At 38.6% G+C, this 14,651-nt stretch overlaps 1 protein-coding gene across 1 annotated transcript in view; it reads right to left on the bottom strand.

The window, feature by feature from the left end:
- The window catches only part of LOC106519707 (general transcription factor IIF subunit 2), a gene marked incomplete in the record, with an annotated part of 61,379 nt that overhangs the window by 13,480 nt on the left and 33,248 nt on the right, over positions 1–14,651 (bottom strand). Inside the window, 1 exon segment of the mRNA XM_014011480.1 lies at positions 834–915. Coding sequence (XP_013866934.1) covers positions 834–915 — 82 coding nt within the window.

Genomic DNA, 14,651 nt, shown 5'->3' with positions numbered 1-14,651 from the left:
AGTCGTAATATTTTAAGATTAACATCATAATTTTACGAGAATAAAGACATAATATTACAAGATTAAAGTTGTAATATTACGAGAATAAAGACATAATATTACAAGATTAAAGTTGTAATATTACGAGAATAAAGACATCATATTACAAGATGAATGTCGTAATATTACGAGAATAAAGTCGTAATATTACAAGATTAAAGTTGTAATATTACGAGAAAAAAAGCCATCATCTTACATGACATGTCCATTTTCCATTCCTCATTTCCTCCTTATTTTCCTCACACCTGCTGTGGACAGCCATGTGTCTGTGTTCCGTGATGACTCGGGTCACTGTTAGCTTAATATACTTTCATCCAAATTAGCTGTGTGACGACTAAATCTATCAATGCATCCATTAATTATAATACGGCTTCAGTTTACAGTCGTTTGCACAATTTCCAAGTCCTGCTACTGAAAATTTGATGCTAAAGTGCTAAAAGATGAACTATTTATTTTAAGCAATACTAAAGAACAACTTGACAAGTAGCTCAATATTCCTCATTTTAATGCAGTGGTAACTGCATACGCTTTTTCGTGTAAAGGGTATAGTATTACGACTTTAATCTCGTAATATTATGAATTTATTCTCATAATATTCCAAATTTATTCTCATAATATTCCAAATTTATTCTCATAATATTGTGACTTTACTCTCGTAATTAAAAAAAAACCTCTGTGTGGCCCTAATACTTTGTTGTACAAAACAGACTGTAAAAGGTTGAAGTTAGAAACTTTTGCAAGGCCCTTATTGTTTTTTTTATCCCTTTCAGTTTTGGTCTCTGACGTTTTCTCACCTTTTAATCTTCATGTAGTTTTCAGAGACGACAGGTCGGCATTCAGCTCTGTGCACCACCGTCCCCTCCAGGCTGACTTCATCTGCAACAAACACACTGACTCAGCTGCTTCAACACAATTCACACACTCTTTTCAGATTRTGTTAAATAATTACACACACACAAAAAAAAAATCTCTAATAGTTTAGGACTGTGGCACTGACGGTGGACTCTTTAACATTTGCACCATCATGAAAAAAAAATCCTATTTCCTGTTAGCAAAACTTGACAGATTTTAATGAAATGTTTTGACTCGACTTGATTCAAGATGGCTGCCACACCTAATCAGTGAACATAAAAAAGAAGGATTTTACAGATTCTGAGCTAATGTTTGGAGTGGTAGTAGCTGAGAKTCATCCCCTACACAAACTGCAACAGACCACACAAGATCTTTACTTAAAACATTGATGCAGGACGATGTGCGTTGTTCTGGTTTRGATTTACTTTTCGTGTTTTAGAGATCCCTCAGCTGCAGGGTGCTTTAAGAATACGTAAAACTCAGCAGCAAAACAAAATGTATTATTCTYTTCAATAGATAAAAGTCTTCAAGCAGACAATAAGCCTCACATGATGAGGTCAGCTTCACAATTGTTGCAAAGTTTCTCATAAATCAGTCRAACTGCAGAAGTAAAAATCCTGCTGTAAAGTTTGAACGCTGTGGAAAAAAATGAAAGGTTTGTCAGTGTGTTACCTGCATGTCTGCACTATGTTCACCTACTCTTAAAGCATCAATAAACCTTTATAAAAAAGGCTCTTGTTAGGAAGTGGTACCACAGGAAAGCATCTGAAAACAACTAAAAAGGACAGATGATGGGATGATTGTGTTTTGATGTGAAGGACTTTTTGTGTCGTTTCTAAACCCCTGTTGGAAAAATAAACTGTTTTCAAGCTGTGTTTTGTAAGGTGCTTTAGCTGATTATTCAACCCACAAGGTTGTTTTTTTTTTGTCCTGAACCTTTTGGTGCCTCTTCTGCTCCTCTTCAATCATCAGCGTGGATGTTTTTGATTTGCTCTTTTCAATCAACTGTCCAGGAGGCGCCGGTGGACTCCAGTTGGTCAGCGTTGGCGTTGACGTTGGCAGCTCAGCCCTTCCTGCATTGTTGTAGGGTTTTTTTTTTTTATTAGCATTGTTTGGATCTGGACACATGAAGCCCCTCCACGTCTCAGATCACTCATGTCAGAGGAAAGTGACAGAGATGCTGAAAGGGCAAACAGAGAGCGAGACGACAGGGGGCTGAAACGACAACCACGGGGGAGACGAACCGCCTTTTGAATTCATTTTCAACATTCAGACGAGGATCTTCATCCTCCTCCTGTTCGCCCTTATTTCCTTTGTCTCAGACCCACTTAAAAAAAAAAAACTAAAAAAAAAAGTGCGTGGGAGGAAAGAAAAAAAAGCTAAGATCCAGTGAGAAAAGGCACCTCTCCTCTGAAGCCCAGCAGGATCAGCCGCTGCTCTGAGGCGTCTTTTGTTGCCTGGAGGACGTGCTGTTTCATCCAAAATAACAAGGAAGACTATCACCACTGCCGGGCCACTTATTGCTCTACAGATGTGCTCCCACATGCCAATACGGCGCAGAAATAAATATCTGCGTCCCCCACTAAAAACACAAACATGCACCGCCGACCTCTATTTACTGCGCACAAACACACAGGTCACAGCAGAGGGGATTTAAAACCCTGTAAATGTGCCAACCTTTAAATGGATTCAGTTTTCCACCATCGAGGCTGACGTTCCACCACTATGAAAACAAGTTCATCTGAAATCACTGCTGAAAACTTAAATTAGTAAAAAGCCAGTTTGAGCCCGAGAGGCGCGCAGTCCAAGGCTAYATCTATACTGCGTGTGCTTTCATCACTGCTATTCAAAGTTTTTGTTTTATTGTTTCCTCTCATCAAAAGATGATGATGATTTATTTTTTTTCTCTGAGCTCGGACAATCGAATGACGGCAAAGAAGGATGACGGCAGCCAAGTGTAGCTCAAGGCTCCGGTGCGTGGGAGGAACACTCGACAGTGGATTGGCTTCAATCACAAACTCCCCCCTTTTCTTCAATGCAGCGGTCAGCACCTTTAACAGACTTTCAATATCCTAATTCTCCTACGCACCTCATCGTTCAGCCTCCATTACTCTCCTCGAGTTGTAGAAATTTGCTTCATCTCTGAGGGAAACACATCGAGGCKATCGCTTCGTCTGGTTTTGCATTTTTGTTAATATTTTAAACAGCAAAGGTGAAGATGTGCGTCTTAAAGGGGACATTTGATGCAAAATGCACTTTTTTAGCTGTTAAAATACATTTTGTTGTGGGCTTGGAAACTCTAGGAGTACAGAAAAGTTGAATTTAGTTTATCCTGGTGCTGCTTAGATATCTTTATTTTCTGTTTGGATCATATTTTTCAACCCGTTCAGTTTTTCTGATGATTTCTGATATTATGTCAAATTAGTTGTTTGGACTTACCAACTACAAATTCATCATCCTCAYTCTCCTCTGGCTCTAACACGTAAGGTTTGATGGTCAAATCCTCTCTTGTTGACATCTTTTAATTAATTTGCAAACAAAAAGTTTCTGCACAGCTATATRGTCGTAAACCCTTTTATCAAACTGGAATGGACCGCTCTGGAAGCTGGAGAGGAGTGAAGTGTCTCGTTTGGATTGAAAGAGACAGCATCAAAATGAGTTGATCTGAGACTCAGAAAAGGGGTAAAAGAGGGGCTTGTGGAGTTACAATAAGACAGAAATCAGCATAAAGCATTGCACATAAAGACCCCAACTGAAGGATTTAAATGTGGAAAAGAGGAATTTGAAGTTTCCCTTTAGGTGAAAATGCAATAATTTTACTTTTATGTGTCATTTCAACTCAAGGTCCTCTCTTTGATGGGTGTTTTTTTTTTCTTTTTGGCTTTAAGTTAAATTATATATTTACTCAGCTTGACCACACGCTGCAACGCATTAACTCGTGAACTTCAAACCAATCACACCTCCTCAGCGCCAAAGTATCAAGTGCCTTAAATTTGTGTGTGGTGTGATGTCCTTTAAATGCACTTCACTTTGGGTTTTAGCTGTAATCACACCCCCCCCCCCTCCACATTGTTGTGTAACTGAAAATAAAAGCGCTCTTTGCCTCTTCATCGTGTCACGTTATGAAACACGAAGGCCTGAATGGAACAAAACACCACGGCTCGTCGTCCTGACCGCAAAAACYGGAAGAAAAAAAAAAGCTGCTCGAGGCCTAAACGATGGCCGACGCCTGTGTTTTTTTTTCAGCCGATGACACTGGATCTATAGAAGGATTAGGAGTTCACGCAAACACAAAGCTTCAGCCAAAAGGGCAGCTGAAGACTTTACAAGTCTTCTGCTGCATTAACAGATTTCACAGAGCTGCAGCTTAAAAGGTCAAACACGCTGTAAATTGCACAATTATCAGGCGAAGCCAGAGGAGGAGTTTTCACCTTTATTTTCAAGAGGGAAGAAAGATTCCAAAGCATGTATAAACAGAAAAGTGCCAGACTGCAGTCAAAGTGCTTTTCTCCTGGAACGCTTACCAAACTAAAAAATTTTGGGGCGCAGGCAGTAAAAGATGCTGAAATCCATCTCTGCTGCAAAAATTTCATCACAAACTGGCACGAGGYGGCGTGACCGGCGGCGGCGAGGAGGGAGAAAAGCCTCCTTTGTGTCGCCGCAGCCTTGGGGTCACGCTGCCCGAGCTGGACTCTCGGCAGCTGCACGTCAGAAAATATCAGCTCACTGCAAAACCTTTTGTCAGGTTTAAAGGCAGGAAATGCTGCAAATGAAGATGTTTCTAAATAAAACACATGCTTAATACTTGATTTTTGCAAGAAAACGGCTCATTTCAGTAAATTTGTTGCACAGTTAAATCATCGGTTTGTGTGTTACGGAGCCCGTAAGGGATCCTGACTTACTTAAATGGACGTTATTATTGGTTATCAGTCCCATACAGTGTCCAGACTGTCCCTTCTAGTAGGTTGGAAGGCACTTTTCAATCATTTGTATGCCTGATAATGTGCATTCAGGCGAAGTGGGTATAGACTCAGAGCTGAAGAGGTCGGCCCGGCCTACRGTCCAGCTTTGACCGGGGTAAGCATAGAGATCTAAGCTGTAGCCGGTGGTCACCCCAGACATTGCTAACAGTTGCTAACAGACAGGGTCTGCTCAGACATGTTTAAAACTTTAATCAACTGATCTCTGTGGTGCGATAAACATTTCCTTTTCCTTTCATGTGTTTTTAGTTTGGGTTATTTGACGACAGGAGAGGGGAATATATTTATTCTTTGAAAACCAAAATCCAACAATTAAACGATCCATGCAATTTGGCTAATATTTCTATCTGCGGTAGATCTATAAGTGATAGAATTTCCCTGAAAGTTTAATCAAAATCTGAGGTGGATTTTTTTATTTTCATATTTTACAGGCTGAAGGAGCCCTGCAATGTACGTTTGTCTTGTCCGCCCTCCCGTCCCCTTGAGATCTGAAATGTTTCAATCTTTAATCTACTGCTCTCTGTGGTGTAATAAACATTTTTGAAAGAGTATTAAACATGTCCTGAAAGTTCCATATAAATAAATTTGGTACTTTTTGAGATATGAACCTGAGAAGGCAGCTGGCTAGCTTTGACAAAACTACCCTAAGTTACCAGTCTGGACACTGACTGATAACCACCAATAATGTCCATTTAAGTAAGTCAGGAGCCTGAGGAAGTTTTGCAGGATCTTGCAAAAGTAAGTCAGGATCCGATTTTTTTTCTCCCCATGTCCACTAACGGGCTTTATAGTGTGTTACATATATGTTCCGTYCATCCAAAAACTAATAAACTGATTACACATTATTTTTGCTTTTTTCTTTCAAATAATGAAACAATGAAACACCTTGAACATTCTCATGCCTTTTTGTTACAGTTCTTGGGATGCCTAGTTGGGATGCTCACAAACTTGATTCTTTTTCTTTCACATACTAGTGTGTAAGACAATTATAATAAATATTCYTTTTTATGACTAAAACTCATCTTTAAGCAGGTGGATTTCCTATTAAACTGCAAAAATTGTCCATCTAATCAAGTCTTACAATCTGATATCCAGGCAAATTTTATGTTTGATCTTGTTTTGAGACAAGAGCAGAATGTGTTAGATCAGAGGTGCCCAAAGTGGGGCCCGCGGGCCAAAATTGGCCCGCCAAGCCATTTGATTTGGCCCACCAGCAGTTGTCCTGGTTATTAGATTGTAATTATGTTAAGATTAAATATAAAATACAAGTAACTACAAGAGACATTTAGATTAGATTTAAGCCCATATATAGATTTGCACACCTTATAAGACCACATATACTCAAAATTTTAAATTATGAAAAGTCCCATGAGTCTTTGCTGCCTGAGCATACGTTGAATTTTCTCCATGTCCATGAGCTGAAAAAAAAAAACAGAATGTGGGCAACCACACTGGCTGCTAGCTTAATCATAAAAAATAAAACAACTTTACTTAAGTATTGAGCATTTCTTATGTTATTGCATTTGGCCCGCGGCCCTCAGATTGATTTTAATTTTGGCCCTCTCAGGGAAAATGTTTGGGCACCCCTGTGTTAGATTATTAATCAGTTTAACATCACATATGGTGTTCCTCAATGTTCTGTACTTGGATGTGTTATTTATTTTGTATGTGAATGATTTGGTAAATGTGTCTTTGTTTTATTTGCAGATGATACTACATCATTTTGTTTGGATTAAGTTATAGAATGAAGGTTGAAGATGATACAGATGGAATTTGATCAAATACACACAAATTATCATTAAATTTGGATAAAACAAAAGCAGTAATAGAAAAGGGAACTATTGATGTCCCGTTTAGAGTAAATGGTGATGAGATTTGTAAAATCAGTGAAGTGAAGTTTCTGGGTTGTCATCATTGATGAAAAGCTGACATGGAAACCTCACATAAATTATTTAAGAACAAATCTACTGGAGTATTTCCACATTTGATCTATTGTATTGAAGTCTGGGGTAAAGCATGCAAAACAATTTCAAATTCTACTTTTGTTTTACAGAAAAGAGCTTTAAGAATATCACTAGAAAACATTACAGAAATTCTATGAAATTCTATGATTTGGTTGACTGTAATATTTTACTGTTTATGTATAAGGCTCACAAAAACACATTACCTTCTAACATCCAAGTAAATTTTGTTAAGATAGAGTTATTATCYTAAGGGGATAGAGATGTCTTGCTCAAGGACACTACGGACTGACGTGCAGTAAGACGTATTGTTTCACTTCCTGCTTTGCTGCTTGTATCTCGTCAACTTGTTTGCTCGAGGAATATCTTTGATTTACTGGATTATATACCTTTTACACAGTTCTACTTCTAGTCCTAAATCACCCTCAATATAGTTTTTTGTCATGCTGTGATTGTGCTTAAAACACCTTTCTTCTTTCAACACTTCTTGGTTTTATTTGTGCATTTGGGATCTCGCTAGCATTAGCGTAGCTTAATGGCTACTTCTCCTTCCCTGACTTCTTCTGTCCTCACTTGCTCCATGTGTCAGATGTTTAGTTACTCCTCTGCCTCCTTTAGTGATAGCGACACATGTAATAAATATAGCCTTATGGTAGCTTTTGAGACAAGGCTGTCTGAATTAATAATAATCCACGACCTCTGTCCATGAGGATGACACTCTGTCTACYTTTAAGTCTAGACTAAAGACTTTCGTTTTTGAACGATCAWTTAGGCTTAGGTTTCCTGAGTTATTCCTCATTTCTGCTGCTGTAGTTGTAGACTGCTGCAGCACAAACTGAGCTCATTTCCTGTCGCACATTTGCTTGAAACCAAACAACGTTTCTTACAAATGGATCCTGCTTTTAACCCATTCTTTCACCCACACTCRTTTCATTTCTGATTGACCTCAGCGGGAACTGCTCCTTTGTGCCAAACACGTCTATTCAAACACATTTTCCAACAATCCAGAGACGCACAAAGACGACCGACGCAGAACGACAGAGAGGCGAAAAGACTCCCTGCCTACGGCTGAAACGTTGGCTGCAGATTGTTTCCAGCATCCACATGATTACTTTTTATTCACACAGGTTTTTTAAGAGTACATAACGTACATTAAATGAAAAAAAAACTTGTCTTTGAAAGAACACATTTGCCAACAAACTATTGAGAAATAATGATGTTGCAGCTGTGAAAGACTCTCAGCAACTCTCACACCAAATTCTAGGTCAATATCTCGAAAAATGACAAAAAATAATTATTAAAATAATTTATGTTGGCTATATTGACTTTAGTTGTAGATGTTCATCTAAAAAATAGTTTTCATTAAAATCAATCTATTGTTTTATGAGATATTTTGCTAACGGACACAGACAAAAACATTATCATTAACCCTAAGAGAAAACTAAGCAGAGTAAAAAAATAAATAAATAAAACGAGTTCATTAATGAGTGTTTTATGAATACGCTCTGATTAGTTCTCATTTACAAAGTACACTGATAAAAAGGCTGCGTAATTAACAATAAATCTGGAAAATGGGAGTAAATAGGTTAATAAAAAAAGCAATTTAGGACACAAAGTGATTGCATTTCTTAAAGCGCGGAGAAGCAAAGACCGCAGCGGAACAGGGGGAGGCGAATGCGAGGGTGAGGAGGGCAGGAATCCACCCACTCGCCCTCGTCTCTTAGCTCCATCTGCTTCGGAGCCCTTCTCCTCAAAGCTCTGACCTCCCTAATGTTAAAACAACAAACAGCTCGCCGCCCACAAGGCCTCCGTCCTCCGCCGCCGTCTCCAACTGTCAGTCCTCATTTACGCTCCGTCCGTCCAACGAGCAGAGTCGGAGCAGAAACATGCAAGTGGAGACGGGGGGACCTTCAGCAGAGTCCAACTCTGACACAGATCCTGAGGGTCTGAACAAACACGTCGCAGCTGACGCCGCTTTCTTCTTAACAGTTCACTTTAAGCTTCATTCAGCTGGTTTGTTTGTTTTAATGTCAAACAGATCAAACCCATTCCAGGAGGGATGTTTGTTGGCGAGCCTCAGGCTGGTTTTTATGACCCCCGGTTCTCCATTTTTGGAGGTTTGTAATGTTTCTTTACGAAAACTGTTTAAAAGATCGGTGTTAAAGCTGGAAGAAAAAACACAAATACCTGTTTTATTAAGCTGCAGGTGGAGATGGAGGGGCCATTAAAACAGAATGATTTTTGTGAAAATGCAAAAAGCTGTGCACTGATTCAGCCTTGTGTCAACTTGATCAAAGCTCTTCAGCAGCTCAAAATATTATTTTTTAAGAAATATGTTTCAGAGTACTTTTCAAAAAGACAAATCTCATAGGACTGAAAACCAATCCAAGCCTTAGATTTCTCATGGGTGAAATATTCAAGTAAACATCTTTGGATCAAAGATAAACTCCTTCACATCTTTTGCCAGAGTAACATTTAGTCAAACATGTGCTTTAAATTCCTCTGCAATGACTCCTTTAATAAATCAGTAAAGATATCCAAATCAAATATACAACAAGATGAAACAGCATCTTCTGTCATAATGCAGGGAGAATGCTGAGTGCTGAATGACTTCGCTGAAATTTGGCAAAGAACTGAAAATTAAATTCATTTATACATACATAAACTAATTTTAATGTATTAAGGTTAAAATGAACAGAAAATAGGCTAAAATATGTAGCTAAGAATGTGGAAAAGAAGCTAAAACAAACCAAACAGTGGCTAAAACAATCAGAAGATCAAAACTGAGGCTAAACCGGGCAGCACAGTGGCTAAAATAAGCTGCTAAACTAGCACAAGGAGACAAATGCAGAGCAGTTATGCCGAAGCAGATTTCAATGCAAACAATGGGTTTTTTTTTATGTGGCAAGATCACAACATTTCTTTCATGAATAACTTTATTTTAAAAGCATAAAAGTTATAAATTTTAAGTTATAGCCCAGTATTTCCAATCAAAATGAACATTTTCATGTATGAAAATGGTTTAAAATTGCTAAACATGAGTAGTAGGATAAGTAGTTTGACTGCAAACTAAACGTACAGAAAAACAAAAAAGAAACGTAGATGTAGCATTCAATTTTAGCAATAAATATTCATTTTTGTAGACAAATTGAAGCCTAATTGTATTTCCAGCTCTTCTGTTTGGAAGTCTGAGCAGTTGATGATGGTTTGCGATGGTTTCTGACAAGTTAATGATACTGGAGCTAAAAAAAGGCAGCTGCTGTGGACATAATGACCACAGCTCCGGAAATACTGCTGCTGTGTGGATTTATCATGCATACAACGCATGAAAAGTACAAGTACCCATTTTTAAAGTACAAATACACACAGAATAGTGAGTATCTCACACAGAGATGCACATATGATGAACAGCAGGGAAGTGGGGTTAGGGTGGGAATGGGGGCTCAATCAGCTGATTGGATCTCAAAATATAATTTCCCATTAGAGCTCATCTCCTCCAGGCCCAGAGGCTGCCTCATTAAGAAAAACGTGCTGATTCCATTCGTTAACTTTCTAATGACTGGCCGACCTTTGTAGCTCTATTCCGCCGACTCATGTAGATTTTTACGAGGATGAGCTGCGTCCATCCATCCATATGCAACAAAACAGGCTTTGATGTGCTGCTAATAAACACCGAGCTGGTGGACGAGTCGCACACCAAGCTGGTGACTAACCACCACCGTCTTATGACAGTTACTGACTGCTTAATAAGTTGTTTTGACCCGATACGTCTTCAAAAGATGAGGGTGAAAAAAAGAAAAACGCTCTTTAAAAGAGCGCTCTAAAAGAAATGCTAATGTGGTTTTAGAAGTGCTTTTATAAGCCTAAAGCAACAACCGAATCAACTCAATCTAATTAAAAAAAATGTTAAAGAATTTTTGATTTTGGCTTTATTGGTGCCCATTTAGCTGCCTGTACAAAATAACATAAAAGGGTGAATTAATAATAATAAAAGGGATTAAAATAATTAGAATTAAATGGGAGGGCAAAGCTGTTGATAAGTTAAGCAAAACTTAGACCAAAGCTATGCATCTGGCCTGTGAGTGACCTCCATCCAGCTTGCTAATGAGCCCACTCCCTCAAAAAATGTTTTTTAAATTTTTAGTTGAACAGGCCTGACTTAGAATTTTGTCCATAATGTTACATTTTTCACAGAAAAGAAAACAATAAAATGATGCAGCTGTAGATCAACAAGAAAATCATTTTTAATAACATTCACCAAAACAAAACTTTACTTATAACAAGTCTTAATATTTAGTTTACTTAAATCTATTCATTAAAATCTTGTAATGAAACATAAAAATGGTTATATGAGGTATATTAAATGGTGCAATTTGCAGTGTAATAGTTTTTCAGATTTATTGATGTGAAGTTTTGAAATGAGGGTATGCAGCCACGGTAAACAAAATAAGCCATGATAAAGTTTGAGTTAGTTGATTGAACTACATTAGGACAGCTTAGTTTGTGTTTGTGAACAAATAAGTGAGTAAGTTGGAAGACATTTAGGTGGAATTAATCATCTTGTAGTTGTCTGTAATCAGTGATGTTTTGTCTTTTATGCCCAGCTTCTTAAAAAAAAGTAAAATCTGCAAAGACAATATAAACAGACATGATAACAAGATACCTATTGTAGCTTATTTCATGGCAATGCTCCATTTCTATTAAAACTCCTGATTTGTGAACATTTTGATGAGTTCAGATTAGCTTCTCTCCTGACGTATAACCCCCCTCTGTACTGCACTCAGTTCTCAGAATAAATGAAGCCACAGACTGACAGCTCTGAGCCTCGTTTGAGTGGTTGCCATGCCAGCTCCACAGCAGTCAGTGACTCCATGTTAAACCGCGAGCTCTTAGAGCCACGCTATGAATAATTCACCAAGGCTAACAGGGAAGGAAGGGTCCTCGCTCACTGCATTTTGGGAAATTTACTTCCCCAACACTAAAAGCTGCCACTACAAAACAAAATCCAATATATTCTATAGAATCATGAAGACAATCATGGTTCTCAGGCGATAGAAAGGAGGTCAAACCTTTTCTACTKATGCTTTTTGCCCTCATTTGCATTTCCAATCGCATCGTTAAGGATGATCCATTTAATCACAGCATGAACCTGTCACTCTGCGACTCTTTTCTCCCACAGAAAAGCTGCATTTCTGCAACTCAAAGCAATTAAAGCAGCAGGCACACGTTGGATCACCTCGTTTTAGAGCAACCGCTCTGACGGGGAAACAGGTTTATAACCTGTTGCATCAGCACCTGCTGCTCTCCGATTCATTCAAGATTCATAAGAAAATCCACTAAACGTCCTTCAGTTATTCCTCCGCAAGGCAGGAGAGCAGCCAGGATTTTCCTGCCCGTGTTTATATTAAATTTTTAATGATGTTGCTCGTAGATTTTTTTACTATAAAAATAAACTGATGAAAAAAATGCCGACATCCCTTTTCAAACAAACAGAATTTCTTATCTTGTAATTACTTTAAAACCAACAATTAGCAGATTACTGGAAGGAAATACATTTAACATTTAACCTCTAAAATGATTACTTCAATAAATTCACCAAGAGTGCTTTTTATATTACTTCTAATTATACAGAAGCTGTGTTTATTCTTTCACATAATTACTCCAGTTAGTCTGGTCTGCATGGACACACTCCTGATGTTGTCATTTCAGAATAAAGTCAGAGTTTGTATCTTCTGACGCCTCGTTGGAGATGATGGTGGCTTCATCACGTCTGCAGGCTGGTGTCAATAATAATCAATAGATTAATCCACACAGTCTACTTCAATTATGTAAAAGTTAGATGAAATGCAACCAGGGGCGGAGCTAGACATTTTTGCTTGGGGTGGCCAAGGTGTTTTTTAGGTTGGCACATACAAATAAATAAAAACTACTCTGGATTTGAAAATTTAAGTTGGTCTCCACAGCAAACCTCAGCCGGCTCTATTTACCTGTTTTACGAAACACTGAGCAGAAATTTTGTGTGGGATTGTTGGTAAGAATTAGAGCTGGGCGATATACTGTTTCACACCGAAAACTGCTTTTTAGTTTTGTTATGATATGAATTTTCTGAATACCACACATAACGGTTTAAATAGCCTGAACACGTTCTGCCAGTGAAGCGTTTCACGGGGGACACTTTTCCTTGCAGCACTGCTATGCACATTAGCATGCTAATGTTGAAGCAGCCTTCTTCATAACGGACTGTGGGTGTCGATTCCGCTGCTCATACTGACTGATGTTTAAAACAACCTCCCGTTTTCGCCATCACTGAATGTAGTGAACACCTCTTCAGTGACGAGCCCAGATAGATTTAATGCGCTAAATTTGCTCGATGTATGGAGATGTTAATGTGCTTCTATTGTGAAAAGCCTGGGAGGGGGGCTTCCAGGGGAAATGTTTTTGTATCGGGGATTAGTTGACGAGGCTGAGTCTTCCCGTTAATCAAACAATAGACCCGATTATGATTTTTTCTCAACCCTCCTCCTTCACGACTGGACCAAAATGCATGACTACAACCAGACAGTGAAGAAAAGACATGTAGAGGAGGGAGTGACAGACAGAGGTAAAGAAAACAGTAAAGAAATAGTTTGTGAGTTACTGATAGTGTAACTTCAGCTGACTGTGGTTTGCTAATCACTAAGCAAAGTTTGTACATTTTATAATCAGCTGAACTGTGATGAACAGAAAAATACCATTAAATACCGTGATACTGGTCTAATTGTTGAAAATACGGTAATATAAAAAAGTGTCATACCACTCAGCTCTACTAAGAATGGTAAAAAAAAMCATGCTGATTGTTAGTATAACTAAACTGCTAATGCTAATTCACCAAGAACTATAATTTAGACTTGTTTAAGCACACAGCTAGAAATGAGCATAGAAGTAGCAAAGATGCAATCGTTTACATAATCTGATTCCAGCTAGCAAAAAATGTTTCTCATTGTATGCCAGCTTTAAAATGCCACATGCAAACTTAATCTCAGCTTGTCAATCATTTTGGGATGGCACTTGGGGTGACTAATCAGGTGCCAGAGGTGCAAGTGCCACCCTGGTCACCTCTCTGGCTCCGCCCCTGAATGCAACACAACCATCGAGACTGAGGTCACTTTAAAAAAGAACCATCAGATATGACACACAAACTGCTTCTTACTTTCTTTTGGGTAATTTTCCTTCTGATCCATTCAGTCTGCTGGTGAAATAAAGATACCTGGAATTTAAGAAGCTGTCTCAATTCTGCTGCAGTGACAAACAGTGCTGATTGGTGTAAAACCAAGATAAAAGTCAGTTACAAACGGCCAGCACCGAACAGCTTCTGGGACCAGACACTGAACAGAAAAACAAGGACATTAGGCTGGGACGTGTACCGCAGGAAACCGGATATCTGACTCTCATGGTCACAGCCAGAAGACATTGATGAAAACGTTTTAAGAAAGACTCAATGGAATCATTAACCCACCATGTGGCAGCTGAAGCGAACAGAATGTGTTGTCAGAACACACTGAGGTTTTACTTGAACGGTCTCTCTAATGGCCAAACGCTCACACTTTCAACAGAAATGAAAGCAGAAAGCAGAACCACCATGCTGTCAGCTACAGATTATGTTTAACCTCAAAAATGATGTCATGTGCAATCGGGTGAAATTAGGACACATAAACTGTATAACTTAACTGTATGCCTTTTTGTGTGTGTGTGTGTGTGTGTGTGTGTGTGTGTGTGTGTGTGTGTGTGTGTGTGTGTGTGTTTTGTGGCGAGGTGTATGATGAAAGCACCCATCCGTAGT

Source organism: Austrofundulus limnaeus, unplaced genomic scaffold (assembly GCF_001266775.1).
Source record: "Austrofundulus limnaeus strain Quisiro unplaced genomic scaffold, Austrofundulus_limnaeus-1.0 Scaffold81, whole genome shotgun sequence".
In the NCBI taxonomy this organism is placed as follows: domain Eukaryota; kingdom Metazoa; phylum Chordata; class Actinopteri; order Cyprinodontiformes; family Rivulidae; genus Austrofundulus; species Austrofundulus limnaeus.
This window is presented reverse-complemented; position numbering and strand designations above follow the sequence as displayed.